General features: G+C 50.2%; 1 protein-coding gene across 1 annotated transcript in view; it reads left to right on the forward strand.

The window, feature by feature from the left end:
• The window catches only part of LOC104404280 (integrin alpha-11-like), a gene marked incomplete at its 3' end in the record, with an annotated part of 25,405 nt that overhangs the window by 747 nt on the left and 4,475 nt on the right, over window positions 1–20,183 (forward strand). The window contains exons 2-5 of the mRNA XM_010012671.1: window positions 6,043–6,154; window positions 17,101–17,210; window positions 19,350–19,441; window positions 19,764–19,878. Coding sequence (XP_010010973.1) covers window positions 6,043–6,154; window positions 17,101–17,210; window positions 19,350–19,441; window positions 19,764–19,878 — 429 coding nt within the window. The remainder of the gene's footprint in view (window positions 1–6,042; window positions 6,155–17,100; window positions 17,211–19,349; window positions 19,442–19,763; window positions 19,879–20,183) is intronic.

Consider the following 20,183-nt stretch of genomic DNA (forward strand, 5'->3'; position numbering starts at 1 on the left):
TGCCACCGGCTCCCGCCTCACCGGCAGCGCTCCGGCGGCTCCACAGCTCCGAACATACCGATGCAAAAGCGCACCAGGGCGGTTTCTTTCATTCCTTCTTTCCCTTTTCCCCCCTTTCTAATTGTGCTGCTGCTCCATCCTTGAAAGCAAGCCGCAGCCGAGCCGCCTTCCTTTGCTTAATAGGGAACATGTGTGCGCCCTGCATGGCGGCAGCGGGCGTGGGGCTGCCTGCGTGGAGCTGCCGGCACGGCCCCGGCTCTGCTTACGTGGGCAACCGAGCCCAAGGGGGGAAGCCCCTTAAAGAAGTGCTGCTTGGAGATGTGTGATCGGTATTGCTGAGGGGAGCAGGGGGGATGTGGCAAAGCGGCGGCTCCACCTTGGGCTTGAGAGAAATCCTCCATGTGAGCGTTTCTGCCCGTGGGTTTTGCTTTATATGATTCTATCTACGGGGATTTCTACCTTGAATGTTTCTGCCTGCTCCTGGAGTAGCCAGCAGCGGCAGTGCTGCTGAAGCAAACATAAGCCATGTGCCAGCAAGAAGGGTTAATGCTTCCATTGCTCCATGGTGGTCTCCGGACCAGGATGAGTAGTGGCTGTGGGCTGGTGTACTTTGATGAAAACTAATGTTGGTGATTTGCTACCTGGAGTAAAAGGAAGTTTATGCAATGTGTGGGACTGACCTGGGGCCATGGGCTGAGCTGAGGGTACAGGGTTGGGATGTGCTTCCATGGGAATGGTCCTTTTGCTGTGCTGGCAGCGCTGCCTGTGCTGGTGTAAACCCTCGGGTGCTTCACCCCACGGTGTCCCTAAACTTCAGGTCAGGCCATCTCCTCTTCCTCAAGGCTTTGGTGGAGGCAGGGTAGAGTTCCAGGCTGAAAGCAGGAGAGTCCAGCCATGGGTTGCTGGGCCATGGCTTGTTAAACACCTTCAGTGGCAGTTCATTGACACTGCAGCTTCCAGAAGGATCCAGGGAGGATGCGCTGAGACAGAACCACAGAATGGTTTGGGTTGGAAGGGACCTTAAAGCTCATTCAATTCCTGAGAGGAAGGGACGGCTTTCACTAGACCAGGTTGCTCCAAGCCCTGTCCATCCTAGCCTGTAAGCTGCTTTAAGGTCTCCCCTTCAGGAGCCTTCTCTTCTCCAGGCTGACCCAGCCCAGCTCTCTCAGCCTGGCTCCAGAGCAGAGCTGCTCCAGCCCTTGGAGCGTCTTTGAGGCCTCCTCCAGATTCATGATAGCTTCCTTTGAGTAGACCATGCATCTGTTTTCCTTCACTGGATCAGTTTTCAAGTGAAGGTGGTTGGCTCCATCCTTTTCTAAAGAGTCACCAAATGGTAAAACCATCATGCTGGCTCCATGTGGCATGTTTGGGATTGTCCAGGTGGGTTCCCAAGGGACCCTCCAGTCCAGGCTTTGATGGAGGGTACTTCATTTGGGTGGCTGCACAGCCCCAGCTGTGGGGCTGAGTGGAACCTCACCTACAAGTTGTCCATCTACTGACCAGGGAAGGCCTGATAAACAACCCCCTGAGGTACATGGGGCCCTGAGAAGCCAAACCCCCATTCCCTCCACAACATATTGCTTTCCTGGGGTACTGGTATTATCACTAATGAATGTGCTGCAAGTGAATAATCCACATGTTCCTTAGGGCTGTGAAACATGGCCATCAACAGGCTCCTTCCCAGCTTCTGGGGGCCAGAAAGCTGGAGTTATGGCAGCACAAGGTACTGGTGTAGCTAACGCCCCAAGCCTGTTTGTCAGAGATCTTGTGGGTAACCAGGAATGTCACAACACACGAGCCGGCGATGACTGATCCTCTGTTCATCCTCAGTATTCCCTGGCTCTCCATCCACAGCTGCAGCAGCCACCAGACCCTGGGTTGTTTCCTAATAGCTGATGACAAATGCTGGCTTTGAGATAGCGACCTGGAGAGGAATCTCGTGTTTTCAGCATCTCATTCAGCTTCAGAGGGATTAAAGCTAGAGGGAAACAAGGACACGTGGCCCACTCTGCTCCTTCTTGGGGCTTTTGCCCAAAACCCCTATATAAAGCTTAAATATTTTCTAGATAAGCTAAATATTTCCATCCTCAGAAAAGAAAAATTAATGTGCATGGTTGTAGAGGAGGTTCCAATGCAACCAAAGCCCTTGTGGGGATGGGGTCAGCCCAGCACTGGGTAGCCTGCAGCATTCCCAACGACACTGACAATGCAGGGATCACAGCAGCGATGCTGAAGTCCATGGACCTGATGCTCCATGGCAGAGGTGACCTCTCCTGGATGGGCCTGAGTGACGAGAGAGGAATCGGGAACAAGAACAGCAAGGATTGTTTCAAAGTGCCAGACTGAGCTGCTCGACCCTGGCACACTCTAGGTTTTTGACATATCCCAGAATGATTTGGGTTGAAGGGACCTTAAAGCTCATCTAGTTCTGACCCTTCCACTAGAGCAGGTTGCTCCAAGCCCCTGTGTCCAACCTGGCCTTGAACACTGCCAGGGATGGGGCAGCCACAGCTTCTCTGGGCACCCTGTGCCAGCACCTCAGCACCCTCACAGGGAAGAACTTCTGCCCAAAGTCTAACCTGAACTTCCCCTGTTTCAGTCTGAACCCATTACCCCTTGTTCTATCGCTCCAGTCCCTGACGAAGAGTCTGTCTCCAGCATCCTTGTAGCCCCCTTCAGATACTGGAAGGTAATTCAGCAGAAGACCCCACGCAGGTTCAGACACAGGTTCTTACGGGCTGGACTCTGCTGCAGCCTTTCAGATGCTTCTCCCCACCATATCACTGCCTCTCTCCAGAAACTCTATGAATGTGGTGGAGGCTGGTGAACCAGGCTGGGTTTGCACGATGCGCTCAAACATATTGACAGCATTTTCCTTGCAGTCAAAAAACAAAGAGAAGGAAACTCTCACATCTTCTTAAATCATAAAGGTTTGGAGCTGAAGCCTCAAACATCTTATGGCAGCAGAATGCAGACTTGGGGCATCATAGCAAGCACCACCAGGATGTGTTATAGCACCTTCCCAGAGTCCCTTTGCTAGAGGTGAATCCCGTTGCTTGCCCAAAAGATGCAGGCAGGAGGCACAGGCAGAGTTGTGGGCATGAGGATGGTTCTGGAGCCCTGAGACCATCCCCATTCCGGAGGTTTTCCTTACAGGGAGGACTTATTTTTTTTATCCTTTCTGGCAGGAAAGGTGCCTTTTATTCCCAGTATTGTTCCCCAAATGTGTTTTGTTCTTTTTTCCTTCTCAATATTTGACCTGACAAGAATCAAGAGCTTGGACTCGACAGAAGCTGCAGTTCTGAGAGGAGGTATTTGAGGCTTCCTGCCTTGGCAGCCTCACAAGCAAAATATGTGGCTTTTGGTCACTTATTTATGACAGTGATGTCACTCCTGACAAGAAAATGAGACTCGGTTCTTTGGGCTGCTAAATCTCCCGGACAACCTCTCAGAAAGCTCCCATTAGCTTAAACCAGTTTAAATATCCTCTGATTATTTATTACTTTCCCCTTTCTGCCTCAAATGCACCCACAACTATCGGCTTCCTGAAATCCCTCCCCTCTGTATCCAGTGCCCGGAAGCTTTCTTACAGTTCCTTTTGTTTTTCCAGCCCTATCACCTCTCCTGCTGTGACTGGGATGCTGCAGCATGATGAGTGGCACCAGTCACTTGCAGTCCTTCTCCCTGCTCCCCTGGTTCAGATACATATGCACTTTATGAAACATTATTTGGGGGTTTCTGTTGCTTTTCATGACCAGACTGGCTCCACAACAGTGTCCTAAAGCAATGTGCCGTGGGATGGGGGTTCCCAACTTGTCCCAGTGTTCCCACTCCCCAAAAACCTCTGCCTGGGATTCTGCAGAACAAAACCCATCACATCCTCTCTGACCCTTGCTCTGCACCCAGGTGATGATGCCTCTTCATTGCCTGGAATTGAACCTTGCCTGACGTATAAAAACCCTTCCCCTAAAGACCCCCCCTCTTTCAGGCAGGTGCCACCCCATCTCACTGGTACCACCCCAGGGTGCTCCCAGCTCCCCACAACCTCCCCATCCCTCCCTTTGCCCATCACTCCTCTGAAAGGCCAGTCCTGGCCTCTGCTTCTCCAGTGGGTAACAGTTAACTTGGAGGAGGTTTGTTTGTTTCGTGATGTTAAATAAGGTCAATGTACCACAAAATGTGCTGGCTCCCATCCCCGCCTCCTTCCCCTCCCTGCTTTCTAGAGTTTCTGTTTGCAGGATCTCAAAGCTCCTTACCTCAGCGTTCTTTGGCTAGGCTCCCCACTTCTCTGCTGATGGAGCCAGTGCTGCAGATTTGTTTCTAGGACCGCAAAAATCAGGTTTATCCTGAACATTCCTACCTATCAAAACACTTCCCATCCTGTATTCTTTTGCCTGGGAAGCAGCATTCCCAGCCTCTCCTGCTGACAACCCCTTTATACTCCTATAAATACCAAACACGATCTTTCTGGTCCTTTAAAAGCTCTCCTTAGGAAGGATGCCAAGATATTTCATTTACATGAACCACCCAGCAGCTACTCTCTGCCCAAAGGTGTATGAAGATCCCGGATACCCTGGCTATCTGTATCCATCCCTGCAGCACCATCTCCCACACAGTCCTCCTGGACCATGTCCCTCTATGTTTAATAAAGCCAGGGAGGACATAACATTACTAAGATAAAAATCCCAACATGTCCTTGTGGAAGTTGTGAAGCATTTGCACCCATGGAGGGTTTGGGTGGGCTGCTGGCCTGAGCCAAAGTGTATGTGTCTTGGATAAAGATGTGCACTGGGGTATCATGGGCTGATACCTGTGGACTATGGGAGGTGGACCGTAGGATCTCATAGAATCATGGAATGGTTTGTGTTGGAAGGGAGCTTAAAGCTCCTCCACTTCCAACCCCTGCCCCGGGCAGGGACACCTTCCACTAGAGCAGGTTGCTCCAAGCCCCTGTGTCCAACCTGGCCTTGAACACTGCCAGGGATGGGGCAGCCACAGCTTCTCTGGGCTGCAGCATCTTGCATCCACCAAGAATAGAGGCAATGCAGAGCTGGAGCTTCTTGGCACAAGCTGTGCTCTTCTGGCTGCCCAGGGGTAGTCTTCGCCCTCACCAATTTCTCTGTTGAATGCACCCGTGGAGGCTGTGGGCATGATTCAGGCAGCTCCTGAACCCATGGATAGGCAAAGGGACATCTCCCGCAACCCTAAAGCACTCTGGCCCTGGGTTCAGCTGCTGGCAAAGGGAGGAGATGCCAGACCAATCCCCCAGGATTTGCTGCCTGGCAAGCAAGTTGCTCCTGGAGTTGTCAGAGGGGAGGAGGGTGCTCTCCCCTCCCCATGCCTGTCCTGGCATCCCTGGCTTCACCTCATTCACTTTTACAGCAGCCTAGAGGAAAAACACCTTTTTTCCGTTATTGATTTTATCACCCTTTATCATGATTGGGTAAAACCAGAAACACACTTTCTGCTCTGGTAGCAGTGGTGGGCACCCCGAGGAGCACAATGGTGCCTGATGGGATGAAGGCCCTTTGCAGGTGGGCTGGGGAAGGGGGTTACCTCCAGGGCTTGCACAGCTGAGGTCTATAAACCCTATAATTGAACCTGCTTAAAGCTGCAGCTTTGGGGTAGCTGCTCCTTGGAGGCTCAGTGTTGGAGAGAGGAGTGATGGGTGTCTGCAGGTGAGGATCTTGCAGCCTCCTTTCCCTCATGGCTGGCTGTGGGGATGTCATGACGTGGGGGTGCTGTGATGGGATAAAACCACCCCTGTTTCATGTAGGATGCTCCTCAGGTTTATTATACAGTTTTGGGGAACAGTATTCCCAGGATGGTTGGGGTTGGAGGCACCTCTGGAGATCACCCAGTCCAAGCCCTGCTCAAAAGCAGGTTGTCCAGGGCTTTGTCCAGTTGGGGTTTGAATATCTCCATGCGTGGACACTGCCACCCTCTTGGGGTGACCTGTTCAGTCTCTGACCATAGTGAAGAGGTGTTTTCTCTTCCCATCTCGGCACTTTGACTGACAGGATCCTTCTTTTCTCTCACCAGGGTTCAGTGACACCTTCAACATTGACACCAAGAGACCCAAAATCATAGCTGGCTCCAAGGAAGCGTATTTTGGCTACACAGTGCAGCAGCATGACATCGGGGGGAAGAAATGGTGAGTGAACTTTGCGCCAGGCTCTGGAGAGGGGGGGATCTAAAGTAACCTGCCCAAAACACCGGATTTCTCCTTCTGCTCCGTCTAATCACCAGTGCTGCTGCTCAGAGGGAAACTGAGGCTTGCTCTTAGTGCTGCTGGTGCCAAGCCAGCTTGGGCAATGCAGAGAATAGAAACACTTTTCCTTTTCAAAAGAGGAGCTTTATATGGGGAATGACAGCATAGTTTGTATCTGATGATGTGTGTGAATGGAGGGTGCTGTGCTTTGGCTCCTGCCTCTTAACGGCAGGTGCTGTGCATGGGGCTTTGCTCCAGGCAGGTCCATGGCTCCCGCAGCCCCTTGGCCTCCAGTGCTTGCTGGAAACCCATCTGGGTTTTGGGTTGAGGCCATCCCCTTTAATACAGTTTCCACCAAGGAGCTGTGGTCTGCAGAAGTGCTCAGACCTGCCTGTGTCCATCAGGAGTACAGGATGGGGCTTGGATGGGCTTTGTGCAGGTTTTGGGTTTCGTGGCAGGTTTTGCTGCTTGCCAGGGCTGGTCCCCACTGGGGCATCCTGCACAGATGTTGGCAGAGACCCTCAGTGCTCTCCACGAGCACATCTGGATGCTGCAGTGACGAGGGCAACTCAAAAGCCCACCAAATTCCCTACAACTCGGTGACACTGGAGCTGAAGGATCTGCCCTATGGGTGGATGACAGCAAACGTGATTAGTGCAGATGGATACCCCTGCAACTCAAACCTCTGACCTTTGCTGATGGGGGGGCATGGGGCTGGACCCTGTCTTGTGTCCTCAAGTTGAGCTATTTCACTGCAAAGAGGAGCAGGGTGATTTGGTTTAACCTTGGTCTCCCCAGCTGCCATCAGCATGGCCCCAAACCTGCCTGCTCTCTGCTTCCCTGATGGAAGGCTGGGGCCAGCAGCCCAGGCACACTGTGGTGAGCCTTTCCACTGGCTCCAAGCCCCAGCTTCCCACAAGGATTGTGTGCTTTTCCCGAACGGTCCCGCGCATGCAGTTAATAGGATGATGCTGATGCTGTGGGGGCTGTCCGAGCTCCAGTGCCCCCACTGCATCTGGGGAGCTGTTTGCAATTAAACCCATGGTGATGTTTCCACTCTCTGGGTCACTGTTTCCTTCCAGCAGAGACCTGAGTTAATGTTCACAAAGCTATGAATGGTGGGATAAGGCTCAGCTTCCCAGCGGGAGCATGCGCTCTGGGATGGGCTGGGAAGGGAGGAGGCTGCCTGGGGTGCACCCCACGAAGCTGCCTCTGCCCCATTGCAGAAGATGGGTCCTGCACAGGTATTTTAGCAATGTACCCTCTCTAAAGTTCAGGGACTCACATCTGCGTGGTGGTGGTGGTGAGTTTTTCCACTGCTTCAGCTCAAGACCGAGCATAGGGTTGCTTATGGCCAGGATGACTCTCTCCAGAAGCCAGGTCCCAGAGCATCTTTGCAGGGGGACACCCCTATGGTCCACAAACAGGTTTGCATGCAGCAATTGCAGGGCTTTCTCTATGAGTCTGTGCCAGTCAGGGCTAAGCCCGGGAAGGCTGTTCAGAGATGGTGGTCCTCCAAAGCAGATAAGGAGCAGGAACCAAGTGTCTTTGCCATCACATCCTTCCCTGCCTCTCTGGAGACTATCCCTTTTCCATATCTCATTCCATCTTAAACATGCCAAAAGTATCCCCTTGCTTTCAAGGAAGGACCATCCTCACCCACCCCTGAGCAGGGAATGCAGGGCACAGATGCAGCCTAGCTTTTCCCATCCCTCAGCCCATCTTGCAGAGATCCTGGGCAAGGCATTTATGAGGGATCCTCATGCCCCTCAGGATTTGGTTTCTCAGGTGGGGATGGCACCAGTAGCTGAGCCATTGGGTGTTCAGTGCCTGCATGGGCTGGTTTTGATGTTCTGCAGAGATTTCTGCCCAAAGTGAGCTCTCTGAGGGAAAGGCCCTATGGAGATTTGTGGAAAACACCAATTTTTTACCATGTTCAGCCCAATTTTAGCTGTAAGTGCTATTTATTTTAGGCATGACCCTGGCTGCACCCTGGCAGAGGAACTGCAATTCTTGTGCTCTTTGGGGGCTCTTATGCCTTTTTTTCCCCTCATGCCACCATCACTGATGGGCTGGTCGAGCACTGACTTCCCTGGGGACCAGCAAGGGGAGGAGTTTCTCCCCCTTTCCCAGCTGCACACTGGAGCAAAGACCAGCTCTGGCTCATTTTGGTCCTTTCACATCCCTCCTGCCAGCACCAGGCAGGACCCAGCTGTAGTTTTCTCTTCTGTTGGTTCCTCTGCATGAAGGAAGGGATGTTCTGTGCACAGAATGAGTGCGTTTCTATACATAAGTACAGCATCTTTTTGAATATGCAATTATGCCATACAAAATGTCTATTAAATATGTGTACACAGTTAAAAATGAAGCCACCATGACTCACTCTGGTTAAAGGATAAATGACTGAACAAACAAAATATCTATAGTATAAACCAAGGGAGTACAGAGAGAGCAGCATAACAGTTCTGCTGAGCCCTGGCCAAGCCCAGGAGCTGGCAGGAGAAATGGAGATGCAAAGATGAAACCCCAGTTGCTGGTAGAAGCCAGACGAGCATCGTTCAATATCATCCCAGAGGAGCTCAACAAAACCTATTGAAATGCAGAAGAGCTCAGAGGAACTAAATGGTTATCTCAGAAGGGGTTCATACAGGAGTGATGGTTATAACAACGTGCAGAGACCCGGCTGCCAAATACCATATGTGGAATCTGAGGACTTTGGCACCTATCCGTCAGTCTGTCTTTTCATGCTGCTTTTTGCTAGTGTGGATGCCTTCAGAAGGGTTTCAAAGCATCTTATACACAAACACACACATATATACACACACATATGTATGTGTGTGTGTAAAGACATATTTGAGTGTATACAAACTTATATATCATATTCTCCAGGTATATTTTTAGTTGTGACTATTTCCCTTTTTCTAACCTGTTGATGAAGGAGCCAGGTCATTTGCACGTGGGGGCTGCAAGTGCAACCCTGATAGTGGAAAATCTGGGAGGAAAAAATTCAGGTTATTAAACTCCAGGGGAAAAGAAGGTTGGAACACACTGCTCAAAAAGCTCGTCAGTTCATGGGGTGGCTTTTCTCTGCTCACCATCTTCCAGAGCAGCAAGTGGCTTTCAGACTTCTCTCTCAACACGTTCTCCCCTCTTTCGTTAAGCTGAAGGTGCAACCCAAGTGCCTTCTCCAAGTATGTGAATGGAAAGAATGACAACAGGCTACTGATATTCACCCTAATGTGAAGAGTAGTTCCATACAGCAGCAGTCGGGCAGTGGCTGCCCTGCCCTGAGGCACAGCTGGTGCAGGCAGGGCAAGTGGTACCCGGTGTTATGGGGTCTGAGCATCCTTGGTAAGCATCGTGGGTGAAACCATGGGGAAAATAGGAGCTCCCTGTGCTTGGGCAAAGTGGCCTGGCAGGAGTTTTGTTTGAAGGAAAGTGAGTTACTGTAAGGGCAGAGATGATGCTGGTGTTGACCTGAGGTGGCGAGCAGTTTCTGCCCTAAGTTGTGCTTTGGTTCATGTCATTTTAGGGGTATTTCAGGTGTGCCTGGACATCAGGCAGGTTTGTTGCTGTGGATGGGTGTATTTGGGCAAAATAAGTGTGTTCAAACATGCATGGAGTTTCCCCAAACGCACATGGGACATGTGTCCTTCAAATGTGGAAGCTCCATCCCTATGTGTGCTCTTCTCTTGCTGCTCATGGGTATTTGTGGTCAACAAACTGTAATCACATGAAGAAAATGTTGTTAGAGGTCCAGAATCAGGGGAAAAAAGGTTAAAAAAATGTTCCTTCCATCTTTCATCTCCTTTTCCCAATTGCTTTTTTTTAATTGCTCCCCATCATCCCATGAGCAGGAGCTGTGTCACTCCCTAAGGAAGGACAAAAGGACCCATTCCCTCCTCCCACATGTGCACAGGGGGACACACCAACCACTGCCCTCAGCTTTCCATTGCCACTAGACGCCCCAGTACAGAAGCAGGAGAGGGAAAGGGGCCAGGGATGCAGGTTGTGCCTCCATGGAGCAGACAGCAGCAGCCCTGATGCTCCATGCTGCGAGTGCTGGGACTTCTTCCCTGTGCTGACTTCTCTCTGCGGATGAAAAGCTTCCAGCTATGTGAAAAACGAAGCTTGAGGCGGACTGGCTGTGGAAGGAAAACCCTGGGAATAAACATCCATTAGCCTTCAGAAGCTGTAAAACTAATAAGCACAGCATTCCCGAGCTGGCTGTGGCCGGGACTTCGCTGATGCCGCTGGCGAGGCGACAGGGCTGGGGATCTGGTCCTTGCAATGCTGGCAGCCGATGGGCTTCAAGGACTGCAGGTCCAGTGTTTGGGATGCTGGATGCTCTTTAGGTGCTCCCCACTGCCCTCAGCAAGAACCCATCCTTGCAAGGCTAACCTCATTCCGAGGATCCCTGGAATGGGGCATCCTCCTGAGCCCCATCCCCACGGCTCCTCCAGGCACAGACATGACGTTTCCAGTCTGAGCCTAGCCAAAGGCAAAAAGAAGGAGGGAGAAGAGAGAAAAATCTGCTCTGTGGATTTAAAGCTATAATTGTGCTGATCTGGAAAAACAGTTAAAGGTTTGCTATTTCCCTACTACTGCGAGAGGCTTTCTTGGCTCCAATTCTCCTGTGGTTTGGCCGGTACCCGAGTGCCTGGATTATTTTGGTGAAAGGGTACATAACTGCAGAGCATTCCTCCAGCACAGGGATAATGTCTGCTCCCAGCTCTCCCTCCCACCACGCCGGGGTGCAGGCATGGGCTGCCCGCAGGGTGTGGGGTACCCTCCCCATCTCCTAAGCTCTTTGGGGCTGCCTTGCCTGGCACCTTCCCAGGGTGTCTTTGAGGGCACAGGACATCTGACATCCCTGCAGCAGATCCTCCTGGCCATAAAGCACCATGGTTATCACAGGCTCTGGGGCTGGTTTGCGTCAGCTGCAAGGTTGGGCCCTTTCCTTTCTTTTATGTGTGTTTTAGAAAGCATTTGGTCTACTCAGAAAAAAAGATGTGGTCTTGTGTTACTGTAGGGCTCGCAGGAGGACATCCCCTTGCAGGCAAACCCAGGTTGCACCCACTGACACACTATTTCAGCCTCCTACTAACCAAGAGGAGGAAGGAAAGGGTTTGCCACTCCATCCAGCGGGAAAGCAAAACTGCACTTGGTAATTTTGTCCTCAAAGGATCTGACGGGAGGCACGTGCAGAAATGGGGATTTGGGCTTCGTGGTAAATCCAGCCAGAGGAGAGCAGCTGTCCCACGGCTTCTTCAGCTGCCCAGGGAGAGCTTAGAGCAGCTCCAGTGCCTAAAGGGGCTCCAGGAAACCTGGAGAGGGGCTTTGGACAAGGGCCTGTAGGGACAGGCCAAGGGGAATGGCTTTAACCTGCCAGAGGGGAGATTGAGATGAGCTCTGAGGCAGAAGCTCTTCCCTGTGAGGGTGTTGAGGTGCTGGCACAGGGTGCCCAGAGAAGCTGTGGCTGCCCCATCCCTGGCAGTGTTCAAGGCCAGGTTGGTTCTATGATTCCCAGGCATCCCTGCAGCATGTCTATCCCGCCTTCCCCCTGCAAAGGGGGAAATTTCCTCTGCCCCAACCCTGTGGGTTTACCAGAGGCTTTACAAACCTCTAATTCCCTCACCTACCTTTGCTTGCTGTAATGCATGGGTGGGCTTCCCCCTTTGAGAAGCACTAGGATTTTGAGGACAAGCTGGAGGAGGCCCACCAAGCACAAGTCTTTGGATCAGAGAGGAAAACTGTCTCCTTTGCAGTTTCTAAAGCATCCTCATTGCACCATAGCATTAGCATCCAGACACCAGCGCCCCTGCAGAGGTGAGACTGGAGGAGGATGGTTGCTGAGTCCTGCTGTGCCACCACGGTACATGTGTGCTGCTCACTTCTTCTATGGAGGAAGGGGGTCTTGGTCCTCTCCAGCCCACATTATTCACCCATTAAAAGGTCTTTGCATTCACAGCCTCATTATTGAGGGCTGGAGGCTTGGTGCTCTGGTCCAGGGCAGCTGTACTGAGCTGTGATATTGGAGCCAGTGATCCAACAGTGCCTCCAATGCAGAAATCCATGGGTGGGGGACCCCCCAACACTGTTAACTGGTGATAATGGGTGACTGGGGAAAACAAGAGGCACCTGGCAAGAACCAGAGTCACAGATCAGCATTTGCTTTGGAAACTTGCAGGAGAAAGCCAAAGATCACACGAGTCCCGAGGGACACATGCAGCCTGCAGAGAACATGGAGCAGCAAATCCCTGTGCCACAGTGGAAACCCACGGCCAGGCCAAGAATCATTGAGAGGCCTCGCCTGTAAACACCTCTTTATTACAATATCCCTAAGTACAAGGGAAAGAATTACAGCAGGAGAACCAAGCAAGTATCATTACTGCTGACCACAGTATGCTGCGAGCTCCTCAGACATGTTGTGCAGTGCTCCCACCAGATGCTATTTTAAGAAGAGTGCCAGTGATTTTGCCTACTGGGATGCTGTGGAATTGCTGCAGCATCAAGCAGGGCTCAGCTCCTGCTTGTGCCCGGGTCCCCTCGGGGCTGTATCTGTGACGTGGCTGCTTGGTGTAGAAGGAAATGGTTCACCAGCTCCTGCCCAGACACGGAAGGGGTTTGCAGATGCACTGTGGAATGGGATGTGTAATTAGGAGCATCGTTCCCTGCTCGGCTCAGCCCGGTGCACACAGCTGCTGGGAAATTACAGTCGTGTTTGTGTTTCACTTTGCAATGAGAGTGTTTGTCCTAAGGCAGGAGAAACACTGATCCGCCTTTGAAAGAATAACAACCAAGGGTGCTTGTGAGCATTAGTGGCAGATGTACACCCTCCTGCAGGCAGAGAAACCCCCAGATGTGGGGATGGAGCACTGTACTACTAAGTTGTCTATTAAGTAGTTAGTAGGTTGTCTGTTAAGGTTGTCTAAGTGTTCAAAGCCAGGTTGGACACAGGGGCTTGGAGAACCTGCTCTAGTGGAAGGTGTCCCTGCCCGTGGCAGGGGGTTGGAACTGAGGGAGCTTTAAGGTCTCTTCCAACCCAAACCATTCCATGATTCTATTAACTGGGGTAATACAGGGAGACTTAGGAATGAGCAATGGGCTCTAAAGCCCACCAGCAGAGCCATCCTACATGGCCTGTGCTCCTCAGCAGAGCTGTCTCATATTCAAAGATGAAAAATTGACCAGAGATTGGTCAAATGATTTGCCAGAGGCTGCACAAAAAGCTGCTGTCAGCCCAAAGGCTCATTTTCAGGTCCCACATCCTCCTGTGCCACCCTCTCATTGCCTCCCCCACTGTTTCAGCCCCTCCTTGGAATCCCACTAGGTATTTTTTTCCACCAGTGTGGAGAAAAACACTCCAAGGTCCATTCCTCTGTCACACTCCCTCCGAGGAGCTCTGATCCCGTTTAAAGTTTTCCATAGCTGAGCCCTCCCTTTCCTGAACCTCCTGAATCACTTCTTCATCCAGTTCCATCTTGACTAAATTAACTGCAAGTGAATTTGCCTTACAGGAGATTAAGTGTCCCATTGATTGAAAAATCCTGTGAAAAGTATAGCTGCTTCTCCATTCCTTCCCTAATCCCTGTGTTCCCGGCTCACCAGCGAGACATACCTTCCTTTCCTGATTTCTTTCCATTTAATCAAAATAACTTAAGGCTCAAAATGAGCTTTTCAACATCTCCTCAATGCACCCAGGGAGCCTGATGTGCCAGGGGAGGGTTATTCCCTTAAAATAGGAATTTGCTGGGTTGCAAAAAGGTTGAGAGGTCTCTTTGGGACGCTCAGGTTAGGGTGTGGGATCATCATGTGTATGGGGCAAGTGGCTGAGCTATGTCTGGGCAAAGATGCTGGTTAATACAGCCCTGGCAGGAGGAAGGGTTTGGAAAAGACAACAGCACCTTAAGGGCAACGGGTAGAAATGAACAATTTATGTAGTAGAGAATAATAAATGAAGGTAAATAGGGACGGGGTAACAGAAGCAGAACCAGAGCCAGGATGATGGTGGGATGCTGGGGATGGGCACATCGCTTTGGCTCAGTGCAGGAGCCCGGAGGCACATCCATGGATTCTGAAGGGGTGAACTCTGCAAAAGATTTCCCAGGGAAACTCTGGCTTCTTCATCACTTGATGCCTTCAAATCAGGGACGGAAGTTTTTCTAGGAGATGTGCTCCAGCCAAACACCATTTCTGGGGTTAGTTACCAAGATAACTGCCATGAATTAGTGTCTGTGACACAGGGAATGTCACCAGATCATGTTTTGACTGAGAGAAAAAAACCCAACCACTCAATCAGCTCCGAGCTGCTGTGACTTTAATTGTCTCAGGCACTGAAGCACGGTAGTGGTTTGGGTTGAGTGTTGCACATGCCACTCAAGTGTAACAAAACCCTTTAAAACACTGCTAAACAGAGATGCAGATTGAGTTTAACACCTCATTTTGATGTCTGCAGCCCGGGCAGGGCACCAGGAGCAGGCCCCAGCATGGGGGCTTTGCTTGCAAAGCAGAAACCCAGTTTCCGCTCCACTGGCTGCACTGAGGCTCCTCGAGTATTTCCACCAACAGCCTGGTTTTCCTTATTTCTCTTGTTTTTCCCAGATGAAAGTTAAAAATACATCCTCAGACATGTTGCTCTGAGCAGTCTGTGCCTTTTTGCATTTAATCCCCTCTTCTATTTTGCTTTTGTTGTCCCCATAAGGAGCACATGAAAAGGAAGGCGAGGGCGGGCTTGTTTGGTTCTTATTTGCTTTTAAAACTTCATTTATTAGCCAAGCCATGACGCAAGGGTCGGCTGCTGAAGAGGGCTTTGCTTGTTTAGCATCAGGCTGTGGCTAATGGGGAGGATTGTCACCTTCTGCGGAGATTTGGGGTGACCCAAGGGTGAGTGGGGAGGAGGAGAGCGGGGACAGAACAGGGCTCCCTGTTGCAGTTAGATGCTCTGATTGGATTTGGGTGATTTGGAATGGGATTTTTACTTGTAAGAGAAAACAACATTCAGAGCACAGATTTACAAACCACAAAGCAAAGGAAATGGTTTGCAAGCATCCTGTGAGCTGCTGAGCAGAGCAGCATCTCTGACAGCCCACTTCGGGGACCACTCACAGCATCCTTGTGACCAGCACCTTTCAAACAGCTGGAAAAGCCTCTTCCTAAGCTGCCAAGTTTCCATGAAAATTTGACAGTTTCAGCTAATTAATCACTTAAATTTAACTGGAAAGGGAAAACAGTGCCATTGTCTTTTGGGAGACAAGAATTCTGGTTTCATGAGCTTCACATTGCTGGCAGGGGCTGCAAATAGTTGGGCTGTCTTTGAGCTCCCAGCCCTGACATGAGGCTGGGAACTGGGCGAATGTGGTTTGCCCTCTTCACTGTCTCACATCTGGATGAGATGCTTTGACCTAATAACAGCTGGTGTTTAGGAATATTTATTTATGGGAAGTGTGATAGTATTAATACGTGAATGTTAATCAATGGGAAAGTCCCAGATAGGATTTCCTGCAGGAAGGGGGGTGCTCATCAAGGTGGAGCTGCTCTGAGAAGTTCATCTTAAATCCCATTTATGCTAAATCTTTGGGAATTAAGAATTAGAAAAGGAGAATGTTATCATCTGAAGTGTCTCAACCTTTATTTCTTTTCATCTTCAAGGTCTTGTTCTCTCCCCCTCCCACATTTCACATCTTCCATCTTCCCCGCATGTCTGACCATGAGCAAATGGGCATTGACAACATGGCAGAGGAAGAGGGACATGAGCAAACTCCTTGTAGAGCTCAGGGAGAAGATCCCACACTTCCCTGAGCTTCTGGATGCTGTTGAGGACACCTCCAGATGGTTATTATTTTCCCCTAATTAATATCCTCATTAGCAAAGAAGCTGTAAGACAGGAAGGATTTCCATGAGAATCCTTAGGTACTGCTTAGGATTTGGAACTTTTAGTTTGGTGAGCAATTCCATTTTTTAGTGATGGAATAAAGGAATGAGTGTTTAGTGTCTTTGTAGAAGCTGCAGCTTAAAAAATGACCATTTGTGGTCTAACAGGGAACATCTGTGCTGGGGACAGTCACTTTGCCAGCTGCTGGGGAGGGTGATGCAGAACAAAAGAGGTCCTGTTTATCGGGTGATCCGGACATGGATGGTTGCATCCACCGATAGGATTTTGACATCAAAATAAGCAATGGAGCAGATTTATTTTGGGCAAACACATTGAGAGCAGAAAATGCCAATAACTCGTGGTTGAGGGTATTTTTGAACTAGCCTGGAAGGAATGGTCAAATTCCTCAGGTCCTGCTCTCCTCCTTCTCATTTGGTTTGCTGTTTTGTGCTTGTTTGGTCAAGTCTACAAGAAAAAGCGGGGAAAAATACTTTTGATGTGCCACACACAAAAATTCCTTGTGGATCCCAGTGTGAGCTGCTGTTACTGCTATACCACCTCCTTGCTATTCATAGTACCATAGACTGGTTTGTGTTGGAAGAGACCTTAAAGCTCCTCCAGCTCCAACCCCCTGCCACAGGCAAGGACACCTTCCGCTAAAGCAGGTTGCTCCAAGCCCCATCCAAACTTGCACACTGCCAGGGATGGGGCAGCAACATTGTTATGTATTTATTATTAGGATATAAGCTCTTTATTTGGTATCTGGTGGGCATTACTTCCAAGCAGCACTGAGTCATCATCCCCAGCTTATTGCTGCTGCTGTCATGGGAAGGGGAAGCCGAATTAGTGCTTTTGCTGCTTGCACTGAGTCAGACTGGGGGAATTATGGTGTCCCCTCTCCTGACACCTCCTCAACCATGAGCCAGGGACTTGGGCTGGGAAATTCTTGTCTGTGGGTTCGTGCCGACACCTCCCATCCAGCCTCTGCACACTGATGGACCCCTCTTTCCCACAGGCTGGTGGTGGGAGCTCCCTATGAAACCAATGGCCAGCAGAAGACGGGCGATGTCTACAAGTGCCCCGTGACCAGCGACACCCACAACAACTGCACCAAACTCAACCTAGGTACCACACACTGAGGGGAACTGGGCATTTTAGCATGGTGTTTGTCATCACTGCTTTGATCTGTAAAGATGCACCCTCTTGCCCAGGTTGTCCCCAAAACCAGGAGGACTGCATGTTTTAGGAGGATTTTTAGATAAGAAATTATTTCAGGTGTTTACGTTACTCCTGCTGCTGAGCTTTAAGCAGTATTAGGGTAAAATCAAGCAGATCAGAATAAAGTAAAGTAGTTATTTATTTAACATAGCTTAAACTAGTTTATTAATTGATCAGGATGAGCTTATCAATGGATAATGGTCCCTCTAGCAAATACCCAACTGCACATGGCGATGTCTGTATTCCCTCTTCAGGGGATGCTCAGACAACATGCCCACCACAGCAATTCCCTGGGCAAAGATGTTTCCCAGGATCCAGCCCGCTCCCATAGCTTTGGTATTTGGGGAATTATCACCCAGCCCCATCAGTGCCAGCACAGGAGGAGAAACCCTGAAGGTGCTCCAATCCTGCAGACATCCCCATCCCATCTCCCTGGATGGAGAAAGAGGGCTCTTTCAGGGTTTCTTGGGCTGGTCTAGCACCAACCATGCCAATATCACAATATCAGGACATGCCCTTCCTGGATTAGGATAGTGCAACAAGTCCCCTTTGCTGCCCAGAGTGGGCCACCTGATGGGCACATCCCCATCTCAGCAGGGGAAGTGAGAGCCAGGGACTTTCTCATGGTCCTGAGGAGCATCGCTGGCGTTTGGGGCAAGTTTTTATCACTGGAGCAGTTGTTCTCACTTCATTTTTCATCCTAATGAATCTGAACTATCCTGTTTTCTACCAGAGCTGATAAAGAGAGGAGGAAATCTGGATCCTTTGCAATATTTGATTGATTGGGTCCAGATTTTTTGAAGGGTTTTTTTAACACTGTTTTCTTTTTTGCTTTTTATTTGTTATTTTCTATGAGAACATCGAGATTCTTCGGGGAAATAAATCTCTTGTGTGTGTAAATTTGAATCTGGCTAAAAAGCAATCTTTTCCCCATTGGAAATGAGTTTCAAATGAAAAGATTGGCTCCATGAGCACATCTTATTTTATTTATTCCCAATCCACTCACTTGTCTACTTGGCACAATCCACTGAGGCCATTGAGTAAAACCAGACATGGAGATGCCCTGGGGGGATGCCAAGCTGACAGTGAGCAGGCAGCAGAGATGCCCATAGTGGGGAGAAGCAGGAGCTGATACGTGACCCTGTGGTCGCAGGGTGTGTGTTACTTGGGTACCAGAGTAGGACAGCGGGTGGCAGCATCCGCAGCTGGGATGCTGGAGGATTTATGGTGTGGGATAAAGCCCCTTTTCCTCTGGCTTTGCTGTGGTGTGCATGCCCGTGGTGAGGTGAAGCAAGCTCAGGGTTGGTCTGCAGGGGAGAATTGAGGGGTTGTTGGAAGCTGCTCAGCTTCAGGCTGAGCTCCGGGTTATAGACCTCTGGTTTTGAGCCTCCCCTTAATTTAAACCTCAGCAAGAAGCTTCCAAGGGCCACAGGCAATGAAACCAACCCCCAGTTTTACCATTAACTGCCCAGTTTTCTCCCTCTTGGTTTGCTTCTCAGGCAAAACAGCAAAGGGGGAGCCCTGGGTCACAGGGAGCTGCATTACCCAGAGCCCCTGAAGTGGAGGAATGAGAGTGTTTGTGTCACAACTAAATGATACTGGCATTAACAGAAAGACAGGGCTGCCCTGGAGGCTGTTCTCAGTTTCTGGCTTGTGAAACATGGGAAATTAAAGCAATGCATAAAGATAAATCAGTCACTAAATGCCTGCTGGCCCGGCAATAGAAGATGAGATGCTAGAGCTGCTCAGAGAGGGGTTTCTTCCTAAAGATTGACAACACAAGAGATGCCATCTCTGACTCACAGCTTCATTCCCTAGAAGACTTTTCTCTTTCTTGGTTGTGGCATCTGAGGGGAAAAACCAATTCTCATCTTGATGCTCCCAAAATAAAGCAAAAGCACAAAGTCTGCAGTGTAGGCAGGCAGAGACCACTCCTGCAGCATTCAGCTATATCCCTCTTGCTCCATGGGGAGCACCATGGGGATGCAGGATGGGTGCTCAGCATCCCTGCTCAGGAGTGGTACCAACCTCACCCTCTCTCCAAAGGACGGGTAACGCTCTCCAACGTCTCTGAGCGGAAGGACAACATGCGCCTCGGCCTCAGCCTGGCCACCAACCCCAAGGACAACAGCTTTCTGGTGAGGAAGGGGGGGCTTTGGCACAGTCTGGCCTCTCTGCATGGGGAGGGTGCCCCAAGGTGGATGTACAACATAGTGTAAAACTAGATCCGTGTACACCAGCATGTAAAGGCACGCAAAACCCAGACGCATGCATGTCAGCATGTAAATGAATGCAAATACACCTCTCTGTGTATTTATACACATGCTGCATGGACTGCAGGGCTCAGAAACCTGCTCTTCCATGGGGAAGAAGATGCCAAAAGAGAGAACAGCCTTACAAAGCAGCAATTATAAAGTGGCAGTTCCAAACCCATCCGTGATGCTTTATTTTCCTCCCCAGGCCTGCAGCCCTCTCTGGTCCCACGAGTGCGGGAGCTCCTACTACACCACAGGGATGTGCTCCCGGGTCAACTCCAACTTCAGGTTCTCCAAGACAGTGGCTCCGGCTCTGCAGAGTACGAGAATCAGTGTGCCCTGCAGCTCTAACCCCGCCTTTGAAGCCCGAGGGGATTTCTGTTCTCTAATCTCTTCAGCCCCATTGAGAAAACAAAGAGATGTCAGTGTTTAAGAGGAGGCGAGAGAGCAGAGGAAATGATTGCAGGGAAGTGATTCAAAGGGGGTTACATACACAGACATCTGGTAAACATTTTCTTTTTGACTGACACCCGGGGAAGACAAAAAACACCTTCTTCTTCCAAAGCTAGAAATAAAAGCATCCAGAATATTTTATCAGCGCAGCTAGGAAGGCAAAATAGGGAAA

This window comes from Nestor notabilis, unplaced genomic scaffold (genome assembly GCF_000696875.1).
Source record: "Nestor notabilis isolate BGI_N333 unplaced genomic scaffold, ASM69687v1 scaffold18774, whole genome shotgun sequence".
Lineage (NCBI taxonomy): Eukaryota > Metazoa > Chordata > Aves > Psittaciformes > Psittacidae > Nestor > Nestor notabilis.